The 12,663-nt window shown below is 42.6% G+C and overlaps 1 protein-coding gene across 1 annotated transcript; it reads right to left on the bottom strand.

Annotated features, from left to right (window-relative positions):
* Positions 1–4,874: 4,874 nt before the first annotated feature.
* Positions 4,875–7,943, bottom strand: hmx2 (H6 family homeobox 2). The gene is made up of 2 exons (XM_050071844.1): positions 7,415–7,943; positions 4,875–6,746 (listed from the first exon to the last, which is right to left on the bottom strand). Exons 1-2 carry the CDS (start codon positions 7,680–7,682, stop codon positions 6,199–6,201), a joined length of 816 nt encoding a protein of 271 aa, XP_049927801.1. The 5' UTR covers positions 7,683–7,943; the 3' UTR covers positions 4,875–6,198.
* Between the last annotated feature and the right edge of the window lie 4,720 nt (positions 7,944–12,663).

Here is a 12,663-nt window from a genome sequence, read left to right on the forward strand (position 1 = left end):
TCGCAGAGACTCTGACACCAGTCCAGAGGATGCACTCTGCACATGAAACCCTACACTCAACTAATGGTTACAAATGTGTTTTCAAAGAAGTCCCAGGTCTCCCGTATAAACCATAGACTCACACTGCTGGATGGGCACATATGTACACACACACACATGTGGGCACATTGGCACACACAACTGGGGACAATCAGTGTTGCTGAACTGCGATATTTAAACAGACGGCATGAATGTTGAGATATGAGGTTCTTATTTTAGTTCACTCCAGTGGGAGACATGAGAGAAAAACCAGACACTTTGTATTTGAACTGACGTCAGGTCGTTTGACTTTTACCACCAACATTAACAATTCACTACAGTGATAACCAAACATATCAGAGAATTGTCTTTAGGAATCGCAGGTGGCTTGTGGCTTTGACTGACACATCACAGGAATCTCAGCGACCTGGTGCTTTCTTTATCTCATTCCCTCAAAGAGAATGTATTCCCTTCCAGGGGAGTGATCCCTAATTAGCTGTCAGGTGATAGTGTGCTGCTTTCATTGTGCTCCCCGCTGCTGAGCTGCAGGCTATGTGGTCAGCAGTCAGTCTTAGACTGAAGTGACAGATCATCTCTCTATACAGCAGACCCCTGCAGCTGAAAGAGACCACTTGGTCCTTACAAAGAGATCCCAACTCTCCATATTAAGAAGAAGTCGATATCAAATCTCATAACAAACAGATCACTGACCCAGCACAGACAAGAGGATCACTTGAGAATCCGTCTGTGCTCCCACTAATAAAAACAACAGCCAGTGATATGTTTGTCTCCCACCAATAGCTGACTGATGACTGGATTTGGATCTGAATTATTTAGTGGCCCTTTGTGTTTGTCAGTTTGTTCAGCGTAGGTGATTTTAATGGAGAAAAGATACTTCTTATATCATGTTCCAACATTCAGTGAAACTGACAAAAGCTTTTGGGAAAATCACAATCACATTTTGCCATATAAGTGCGAAAAATAACTATCCTTTCCTGTATTTCCCAATAAAAGCCATATCTTCTAACTTCACAGGATATGGCAGACAGGTAATTCCTGATATAAAAGATATGATTTCTTCCTGTCTGTCTGTTGGTTTCACTGCAGGTCTCCTCCAGACAGTTCCAGTATCCACCCAGGCAGCAGAGGGACCTTGTTTGAAGGTCATGTCAGCACCGGGGCGTAAACGTTAGACCTTTTTGTGGTTAGGGTAAATGTACAAGGCCGCCCTGCGGGAGCACTCCTTCCCTCTCTTTAATCGGCGTATAACAGGCCCTTGTAGAGCCAAACTGTCTGCGACACATCAGCACTTAGAAATAAAAACCCCTCAGTCAACCCTGCGACGGCTGCGGTTGGAGTACGGCGGCTGGATCATTTCAGGGGGACATCACATACAGCTCTGCTGGTAGAGGGGAAACAGGAAGAGAAAATCCATTCTCAGAATGAGGACATATTATTTCTGTTTTTTGAGATCTTCCAATTTGAACCTTTAAGTATTAAATATACATTTATTTATTGTCCTAATGACAAGGATGGAACTGGTTCATTGACTTTGTTAACACTGGCAGTATAGGTGTATTTTTATAGCAATATTGATATAGACTACAATAAATGAAACCTAATGTGTAGAGAATAATTCCAGCATTCACTTCTTTCCATTAAATTATGAGGTTTATCCCTAAATGACATTAGATCGCAGTTCTACATTTTTTTGTTACAGCTTTTGCCTTTAAAATGAAACATGTAAAATGATAAGATTCATTTTATGAATCATGTATAATTTTTGTTGCTCTGCGAACCAGAAAACACGTCCCAATAATTTCAAAACTGTTCCTCCAACAACTTTTCCCTAATGCTCCAACATTCAGCTCCCCTAACATTCACTGTATAATCTTTAAATAAAAAACTCTACAAAGTTAATAAGACAAAACACAGAATATACAGCCGTCTCTGTCAGCGAAGCCAATAATTTGAAGGAGCCGAGAAAGCAAACTTAACAGTTCTAATGCTCCAGCCGAGAAACTTAATTTACCAATTTGCAGGAAGACAAGATGGCAGGAAACAAGCCAATTTGCCACGTGTGCAGCGCACAACAAACCCCAGCCTTGCTGCCCGGCCTCATGAGAGGTAATTATCCCTAAAAAAGAATGCCATGCTGTATTAAGATGTTGCCGCATCAAAACGAGGGAGACAGCCTCATTACAAGTAATTATGAGGGAATTAGAAACATCATTTAACTAAACGAGCAAATAATGTCCAGGATATTGAAGAAGCTGCCTGCACTTCTGCCGACCGCTGCAAGTCCCATTACAAAAATTGTAGGTCTTTAATAGAATAATGACATGCTTTATCTTCCCTGCCTCTCTCTGAGAGGGTCTTGGAGCAGAGGGAAGGGCCGAGGGAGGGGAGGGGAGGATGTGAAAACAACTGTTGCAGAGCTCTCTGTCCTCAGTGTGGTCTCACTCTTGAGTGTGTAGCATAAGGCCTTCAAGATAATCCCCCTATTATCCTTACAAATACAAAATGGAGAGCAGAGAATTGTATCTCACATCCATTATTGTGTCAAAGGTAATGCTAATGGACTTATCTCTGGAGTAATAGCCGAGTTCTCTCAGCGTACTGTAGCCTGTAATAGTTTGATGCATATTGGACAGCGAATGGCACTTCAAAACAGGCAGTTCAAGAAATGGTTGGTAATTTAACAATGAAGCGTAATGCGTTTTGCCATTAAAGCCCTAATGCAGATTTTTGGTTAAATGTTGTTTGGGGGAGTTCAAATAACAGAGCTGCTTGTGTTTGACCTTGAGTTAGAAACATCGCAAAATATGTCCCAGTATTGCGAGTTTAAGCAAATTGATTTGGAGACTGAAAGTTAAAACCTATTTTGGGTTTTTATGCCTGTTGCACAAACCAAATAATTCCCAAAGCCATATTTTACTTAATATACTTTATCCATATGTCTGCTTGGCCTGGTTCAGTAGCATATGCCTCTTCTGTTAAGGGGTCGGGGCTGGTGAGAGAGGAGAGGGGGGGACAAACACAATTTCCCTTCAGCTCCTTCATTTCCAGTTGATATAAAACAGAATCATGAAAAATCACTTCTGGTCCAAGCTCTCCTTTTTAACCATTAACCCATAAATACAGAAGCTGGTTAAAGCCAGCGGATGACAGGGCCTGCCTCAAAAACCTTGTTACGCTCCCCTCAAATTCATTTAGGGAGCAAACAGGTCTTGAGAGTTGTCTGGCTTAATGCATTGCGATCGCTTTTAAAACTCTTGTCTTGAGGCAGACCCTGGGCTCTGCATCTGCTCGTGGCGTTATACTTCATAACCTCTCGCTCTAATATGAAGCCACACATACCCTCTTTAAATCAAATGGCTGTAAATATGTTAGGTAGTTGAAAAGCCCCTTGTCCGAATAAATGATGAAAGGAAGAGAAGAAGAGTCAAATATTAGAACATTAGGAATAAAAAGAAAATGTTGTTGCAGCCTGTTTAAATTTAACGGTGTCTTTATTAAGTTAGTTTTGATCTACATCATTTTATCTGGAGATGTAAAAGAAGTGATATCCGGAGGTTTTAGTGTAATTCATTATGATCCTGTAAATATGCTCTGAAAACTATCCCGAGAATCAATTTGCCCAGTACTCTCTGTCTTTGCCTCTCCCTCTCCACACTGTGTGTAGCCCACAGTTTCCATTACTCCCATCATAAATTATACCACAGAAGTGAATTACACTTGCTTTTCACCTTACCAGGCAGGTTTGATGAATCCTAAGGCACAACACATCATCTCAACAAATCTTCATCACCATGCCAGTCGCTGTCTCTTTGCAGTTTAAACCACTTCAAATCATTTTCATTGCCCTGCTATTAAAATTTGTAATTCACACCTGCCATTGCAGTGATACATAGTTACATCCAACCCCCCCTCCTCCTCCGCCCCCACCTATTCCTCTCTTTCACTTATTCTCTCCTTTGCTCGTCTCCGCACATCTCCCCCTCTCTCTTCGCCTGTCTCTTGTAAATCAAACAACCTCAGGTGACAGGTCATGCAGATTTCCCACAAGTCAGTGGGGTGCAAACATCCATCCAAACGAGCGGCGCGTTGCCGTCACACCTGATGACATAATGACCACTTGGAAACTAATAAACAGCTTCATTCAACCAAAGCTATTGCTCCTTTTCATAAGCGTTACGGTCCCCCATCCCTCTCTCTATCTCTCTTTTCTCTCCCTCTCCTATCTGTCACAAATTCATCCCCCTGCACCTCACCTCTCCGCTGGTGCTGGAGTTACCCATAAATCACTGCTGTTGTCTAACGCTATCCATTTTCCCAGAAACACAGGGCGGCTGTTGCAGAAATTGGGTCAGGCATAATCTGCAGGGCAGCAGAGCCTGGCTAGTCATGATTCTGCTAGGTAATGTAGCCATTAGCACACAGGGAGAGATTGGTGGGATGGGTAGAAGGGGTTGGCTGGCTGGTGGTGGTGGTGGTGGTGGTGGGGTCCCTTGTACATGATGTGACACCCAAGAAAAGCTGGCAAATGACATGGTTTTATCGCTCCTCATCAACCATGGGCATTTGTGTGTGTGCTTGTGTGAGTGAGTGATTCTCTTCAGGCTCGTGCTGTGCATCTATCGAATTGTTATGAAATCGTAAATTGAGCTCTGACAACGTGAGCTGGACCTCTCGAAAACCTAAACTAGCCTCTGAATTAACAAGACACACCGTACATGGCGTTCAAAGTGTAACTGATACAGTAATTCATCGTGCAGATGGAGAAAAGAGCTTCGATTAATGACGCCAAGAGTCTTGAACTTTGACAATATGCCTCTTTATTATGTTTCCCCTTTTGGAGGCCTGATGCTAGAGTGAGCCACGGGAGGCAGACTTTAAATGAGAGAAGATCCGGCCCAGAGGCGCAATTGGCTCGGGATGGCATGCGTCTCTTCTCCACCCTGCAATCTGCTTTATCTACTTCTTAGTTACCTCTACTTTTACAAGGCAGCTTGCTCAGGTCATGCACCTCTTGATTTACAGCAGAGTGTTTATACATTTGAAATTAATCTGAAAATACTGTCATGAAAGCATCTGCAGTTTCAGACACAGCTTGACATTTTATTCTGCTTGTAGGCTGATTTGTAGGAATTAAACAAATATGTAATGTGAGCCTTACAGAGGGACACATCTCACACTACATCCCTGTACAGATACAATTAAAATGCACCTGTCAAACACTCTCAACTTAATATTTCATGTAATAATAGGAGGTTTATGTAGGCCAAAAGCAACAGTGATGTCATGTATGTTCCAGGTTTTCCTCCTCACTTTAGTCACAGTTAAGGCACAGGTGCTCTCAGCTTAAACTCGCTCTAAAACATTTCTCCAGCAGCTTTACACCAAAAATTCCCCTTAAATTTCTGATTATTTCCCAAGCTTTTATCATAAAGAAACGATCACACTTATAACAGCAGAGCTTGTTTACTGCTTGCATGCTCTTCACGGGACAAGAAGTGTCAACACAGCTAAGTAGAATTTGACGTTAGCCTTGTTTACAGTGGCTTACACTGTTTGCCTCCTGCATGTGAAAATCTAACTGTGTCAACAGTGAAGTTTACAAATGTAAGTGCACAAAAAGCAGTCCATAAAAATAAAAACCAAAGAAGCCCCAATTTTTCACTGAAATAGAAAATTTATTGAATGAGAAGGTTATTTATTGAAGGTCTAAATTACAATAGAAACAATGATATTTTTTCCTTCCTTAAATGGAATAATTTCCTGTCAGGTGAAATAAAAATGACTGATGCTTTGCAAAATATGTGACGAACCAATTAGGAATAAAAACAGTGTAAAAGCTTCTTTTTTAAATGGTGGGATCCGTTTTTCTTCTTGAAACTGATATGACTGTTAAACTCCCATTGTTTTATCAGTGAAAGGAAGAAAATAAAAGTACAAAAATTATTGTAATTAATTATACACATGGTGTATTTAATACATTTTAAGGGAAGCTGGATTGCTTTCTCGTGAGACGTACAGTTTCTGCATAATAAGAATTTCCTCAACAAATAAAGTGATACAATTAATATACAGGGTTATGTGGAGACACTTATAAGAATGTTTTGTAATGCGTGTTTGTTTGTTTTTTACGTGGACTGCAGTGGTGAACATACAGCAGAGTCAGTACTCAATCTTGTTATACAGGTTGTATAAAGGTAACCCTGGCAGGTTGCTCCCCGGGTAATACAGGGGCGTCGGAAAGGCGATAGAGCGGGGAACCGGAACACGCAGTAAGGAGTTATCTCTGAAAACCAGCGGCATCCCCACTAGTGTCTGTGCGGAGGCGTGGGCCATGTTGGCCGCCTCCAGTTCAGCTGATAGCTGCCGTTTCCATTTGTTCCTCCTGTTCTGAAACCACGTCTTGACCTGAGTCTCCGTCAGCTGCAGGCTGGAGGCTAAGCAGGCCCGCTCCGAGCTGCTCAGGTACCGCTTCATGTCGAAGGTGGACTCCAGCTGGTACACCTGACTCCGGGAGAAAACCGTGCGCGTCTTCTTCTTGGCTGAGTTGCCCTGCTTGTCCGCACCGTCCGTCTGTCTCTCCTCCGACAGGGGTGACATTTGATGGCACGGTCTCTCCTGCTCCTCCTTGTAATCCTGCAGCAGAGGCTGTGGCAGGTGCGGCCGCCGCGGCAGCCCGTCACTCCCAGACAGCAGTCCTTTAGGGGGACCTGAGCGCGGGCAGGAGGAGAAGGAGAAGGAGGAGGAGGTGAATATCACAACCGACTCTATGTTGCAAGCTTTTTTTTTTTGTCCTGAAAAAATAATTTCACATTTTTTTCCTCTACATACTCAGTTTGAGAGTTCGTCAAGTGTGAACTCTGACTTCCTAAATCGACTGCTGAAAGCCGGTGACTTTTTAAATAAACAATTCAGCCTGAGTACGCACAGTGCACAGTCGGCTATTAATAAAATCCCGCTCTATTTAACGCTCAATTGACGACGTGTAGTACAGCCATTTTAGAAACATGTTTCGTCAATTAGCGGGCTCAATTAAATTTGAAATGAGAGGAAAGACAGAGGGCTAATTATTCGACCTTCCACTCTTCCCGCTGCTGCGTGATAGTCAGCACACAACAAACAAGTGGAAGTGGATGAGCTGCGTGTGAGTGTGACTGTCACAAACACGAGCTAATGAAATGTGAGCTCAAGTGCAAACAAAAACAGAAAACAGGAGGCCTGCTTATTTCTAAATAAATAAATAAAAAGAGGAACTAAACAGGCCCGTTTTAATCGTAAATAAATAATATAAAAACTAAATGTGTGACATGATAATTATTTAAAATATTTTGCTTCCTTTTCTGTAATAATTCTAATAATAATGATAAATATTCCTCACCTAAACAGAAGTTATGGGCTTGGTGCTGGGTGCATGGCTCGCTGTGACCCGTGTCGGAGCAGAAGCAGTCTGCAGAGTCCTCCCCACCGCTGCACTCCTCCTCGGAGGACACCGACAGCGAGCGCCTCCGCGGCGGCGGCGGCCCCTTGGAGAGCTCCTTGTTCCCGGAGCGCGGCGCATCAGACGGCGTGCCTAGAATCGACTGGATGGTAAAGCTGGAAATCGGGCCCGACGAGCACTTGCTCCCGCTGTCTTCTGCGCTACTCATTCTCGCTTCATAACAGTATTGAAGTATTGCCTGAATCTGACTGTCCCCTTGTATTCCGTTATTGGTTTCTACACGATTGGTGCGTAAAAATTACGAAAGCGGCTTTTGTCTTCTTCTTTCTTTCTTTCTTTCTTTCTTTCCTTCCCCCCTGTAGTCGGTTTAATTGTGGAGTTTTAACATTGAAGGAGTTGAAGGTGTTTTTTCTAGAGCTCGGGGAACATGAGTGTATTCCTGGTCCTCCTCCTCACGCTCTGGATCAGAGGCAGCAAGGTTGCGTTGCTTCATTTGCATGTAGGTAAGCTCCTCCTGGGCCAATCGCAGCCTCCAACATAAGCCCGGAAATTTCAAACTCCTGTCAAGGTTTGGAGACGGGATGAGGAGAGCGAGGGGAGTCGAGGAAGACGTGCAGTGCTCAGTTCTGCACTCAGGTGCACTTAAAACACTTGTGATGTTTACTCCTTATCAGCTGCAACCTTTAGTTTTTTAATTATTATTATTATTATTATTATTTTAAAAAAGTACAGGATATTGAGAAAATACAAATCTGGTTATGAATTTAAAAAATACACTAAATTTTCACATGTCATATCTTTTAAAAAAAAATATAAGTTTAAACATCTTTCCTCCACGTGGCTTAAATATGACCTCATGTAAAACATTTTCTTTCTTTGATCCCATATATGTTAAATGAGCCGGGGTGACGGTAACGTAGCCTCGGAACTAATACAGAGGCCCAACTCATTTTTCCTGAAAATAATAAACTCATTCCGCGTCCATTATCTGCGATTAAGAATTAATTTGATCATTACTGAGCTAATCTGCCTCGTGATGACCGCGCGTGGAGTGGAGGCCGGCTAATTGATTGACTAATTGATTGGAGGCGGTGGGGGCTGCGTGCGCGCACGCGTATGTGTGTGTGTGGTGTGTGAGGGAGAGGAGGGGGGCGCGCTTCCCACCACCACCACCACCGCCCTCCTCCCACCTCCACCACCCATGCTCTATCTGTGTGTGTGTGTGTGTGTGTGTGTGTGTGTGTGTGTGTGTGTGTGTGTGTGTGTCTGTGGTTGTGTCTGGCTGCGGGACAGCTGCGGGGCTTGAGCTGGCGGTTCGGGCACATTATCCCTCTTTTACTGCTTTGTAAGGGAGCCCCAGACACATTACAAATGGTCAGCTTTAATCATCATGTCAGCGCCCTTCCCGGTAGCCACACAACCGGCATTCGGTGTTAAAGACCGGCTGGAAACAGAGGAGAAGACGACGACGACGACGACTATGGACGCTGCTGCTGCTGATGATGATGTTGACAGCAGATTCTGCCGTCATCATCATCATCATAGCAGCCAGACAGAAGCATCTGGATCCGCGCGTAAATATCGTCAACTGGCAGCGGGGCCAGCAGCTGCTAAACGATCTTAACAAAACGCTTACGCAGGGGAGGCTTTACTGAAGGGGGGCAAATATATGAGGGCAGTCAGGGGCGGATGCTGGATTTATGGTGGTTACACATAAGGCGTGAAATCTGCAATGACAGTTAAATGGGTTTATTTTATATGCCGCTCTTTTCAAACAAAGACCTTTGTCAGTGGGGCCGCCTTCATCACTTTCAGACGACTTTTGCAAAGTGAGATTAGTTCATCACAGAGATAGTGGACATAACAGGCGGCTATTGTGACGCACACAATGAATTACACGCTGGTTTTTATGTCAGAGTTGGCGTTTGCAGGCCCGAGCTGTGTGTTATTATTAGTATGGAAATGTTCATGCGTCCTTGCTGCATGTTCCTGCGTTTGTACCCGAGATGTGCAGAGAGGCCCGAGCAGCGAGGAGCGGGGCCTAAGTTCGTGCTCTATCACAATGATAGGTGGTGTATGGCCGCCCTACCGCAATAACAGAACAAGATCTTTAGCAGGAGAGAAAGGTCTGAGAAAGACAGATGAAGTTATGAGGCGCTTTGATCTGGGAATCAAGCTTCGATAAATATTAAACAAAGACCCTTTACACGTGTGTATTATGATATATGGCGTGTCCAACTCTAGAATAAGGAAATTACCAGAGAAAATGATATCAATAAATTTTCTAAGTATAAACGTTGATTACGTTTCGATTTTCATTCAAGAAAGCGGGGCCTGCTCTTTTTTCAGGAGGCGTTTGTGTGCGTCCGTGCGCGCACATCTGTGTATGTGTGTGTGGAGGAGAGAAAGAGGGTGTGTGTGTGTGTGTGTGTGTGTGTGTGTGTGTGTGTGTGTGCAGAGAAAGAGAGAGAGAGTTGTAAACGCAAGCAGAGCGCCCGAGCCCTGGAGGTGTACAATTTATGTAATCTGAGTGTGGAAATGAACTGGGTAATTTATTGGAAAACACAAAGTCAGGAAGATTGGATCAGTACAGCCTATCCACGGGCTCCTATCCATCAAGTTCCAATTAACAACCTAACCATTGAGTTTTAATGGCTTTCCAATCTACTGCCCTGATAGACTCATCAATTCCTCGGGGAGAAATTAAGAAAATCGACCGCCCCTCGGCGTTTCAGTGTCATTCTTCACAGCAACTATATGTCAAATTAAAAACACAATTAAAATTTAAACTGTTCCAATCAGACGGTGCCCCGCAACCTATGTTTCACTTAATAGAACTTTGATGAAAATCTGATGCTCGCATTCAATCAGCAAAGCAAATGGGATGGGTTTAAAACAAGACTTGCCTTTTTCGAGAAGTGTCAAAAAGAGTTGTTCAGCTCTGACGCGTCAGATCACTTCTGTTTGGCCTCTGGTTGTGGAAATACACCAGTGGGTTGTATCTGTAGCAGGACGCGTTTGTTGACGCACGACGTGAGAGGAGCTTTTGAGGTGAACTTTACGCGCACGTTCACTTTTGGCCCATCTTTGGAGCATGTTGGTGGTTGGATGAGTTGTGCCAAATGGTTGAAGACTTTAATTTAAAATAAAATGATAAAAAAAAACTTTCTCAATATCTTCATTTAAAATATGATCTTTCCAAATGCGCATTTTTGGAACCTCTAACACAAATGTCCATCAGTATTCCTTTACTTTTTTCATGTTCCAGTTATAAAATACCATAATCGTGATTGTCCTCTTCAAGCTGCACACACCCTGGATATCATAAAATCATGCCCATGTAACTGTCTCATTGCTTCACATGATCTCTGTCTTGTTAGGGAACCCTTTGCCAACCCCTCAAGGACCCCAGAGAACCTCCCTCCATGCTTCTCTAGGTTTCTGGTTCTCCAAATAAATGTTTCAATCTTTCTAAATCCAAACTTTACCAGTCCAACACACATGTGAGCAGACAGGAGGCTACCGTTAAGCAAGGTGGTCGGGCCACTTGTGTGTTTCCAAACTGGCACTAAAACCTATGATAGTGCTTAAAATTACCTCATTCAGCTCTCCATTTTAATGTAATACACTGAGCGCAGTCCCCGGTCACGTCCGTTTGCCCCCGTTCCTGCAAATGTACTTTATCTGATTTCGGCCCCGCTCCCCTTTTACTCCTTTACATAAAGATGTCGCACAAATGGAAATTATCGAGTGGTAATTTTTTCAATTTATGCGCGCAAATCAAGGTCACACGCCGAGCCGAAGCGGCGCGTGAACGTTGCTCTTACTTGACGCAATGTGATGCAGACGTTTGCGGATCGATACGTGCCAGAGGAATAATGCCATAGCAATCTATTAATTTGCAGTAATGGGGCCGCGTTGAGCGTGCGTGGTAGGTGCACGTCAATACTTGGGTGATGTGACGATATTTGAATGAACCCTTTGTCTCTTGATGAGGTCATCATATAGAGTTTATAGCTGACTGATTCATTTCCAATAACTGTGTGGGTCTACAGATGAAAACAGAATATGACCTTTGAGGTAAAGGTTGTTCTGAGGAACACGTGTCTCATACTTATATTTTGCATTTAAACTATTTTCTTTATGCCAGGCTGAGTGCCATATTTTGCACACAAACTCTTAAAACTGTCTTTAAGCTGTCACAGTTTGTCTCCTGCGCACTGTGAGGAGATTAAACCGTGTTGTTCAGAGGCAGGTTGTAGTTTCTCTGCAGAAGTCTCCACCTGGACTCTGTCACCTGAGTGCAATCTGGAGGTGGATTTGCAGATCCCAAAGTTTAAAGAAAAGTTTAAATTTGTATTTAAATAAAACATTCCACCCTGGTGATTATTTAGTAGTATTTATTATTGATTATTGATCACTGCCATTTTCTGTGCCCAACTCAACAGAGGCTGAGAGGAGCGTTCACTCCCCCAGAGCCTCCCCCCCTTCTCCTGCATCACTCCCTTGTAACTTTAACATCATGCATCCAGTTTTGTGGAGAAGAAAAAAGCTGAATTAAATTTAAAAAAAATATATTTAGGCCTAGTAAATGTTAAAAAATAAAAGGCTCAGGTTAAGTATGTGATGTCTTACCTCTAAAAACAAAGCACTAATATCGAAATGTTATTGTTAAACTTTCTTTTCTTTAAGGTTATCGATTGGGGCTGAATATTTTTAATGCACATTTATAAATATCCATCGATCCATCTTCAAAGAAGCTGGGGACAAATCTCTCAAAGCTGCGCTTCTTAATTCGAGAAAAAAACATTAAAGCAGATTAATTTGCATGAAAACAAGCAGAACTATTATCTAATCGTATTTTTAAAGCTTTTTATACCCTTTACATGTAACTGCATTATTTAATTAACTTAACCTACATACAGCAGCATGTGTTTGCTAAGTTAGTCGCATCCAGTGTCCAGTGACACCTGTGGTCCCGTGTGTAGTACGTAAGTTTAACCATTTATTTCTCACTTTTCTTATATTTTACACCTTTGTTTCAAACTTTTTTTTAAAAAATTTAGGCATCTACCAATAGGCTTTAACTGTGAGATGTTATTGTCCAGATATTTAAAAAAAAATAAATCTTTTTTTTTTTTTTTTTGAGAAAATAGGCTGCATTTTTTTTATCCTAAAACAATAAGTAT

This window comes from Epinephelus moara, chromosome 19 (genome assembly GCF_006386435.1).
Source record: "Epinephelus moara isolate mb chromosome 19, YSFRI_EMoa_1.0, whole genome shotgun sequence".
Taxonomy (NCBI): domain Eukaryota; kingdom Metazoa; phylum Chordata; class Actinopteri; order Perciformes; family Serranidae; genus Epinephelus; species Epinephelus moara.

What these genes read in the sequence shown, in the direction of transcription:
- hmx2 (XM_050071844.1), bottom strand. Translation starts at nt 7,682, where the DNA reads ATGAGTAGCGCAGAAGACAGCGGGAGCAAGTGCTCGTCGGGCCCGATT. An exon ending in AGCCCATAACTTCTGTTTAG is followed by an intron (nt 6,747 to 7,414) that starts GTGAGGAATATT and finishes GCCCGCGCTCAG; the next exon opens with GTCCCCCTAAAGGACTGCTG.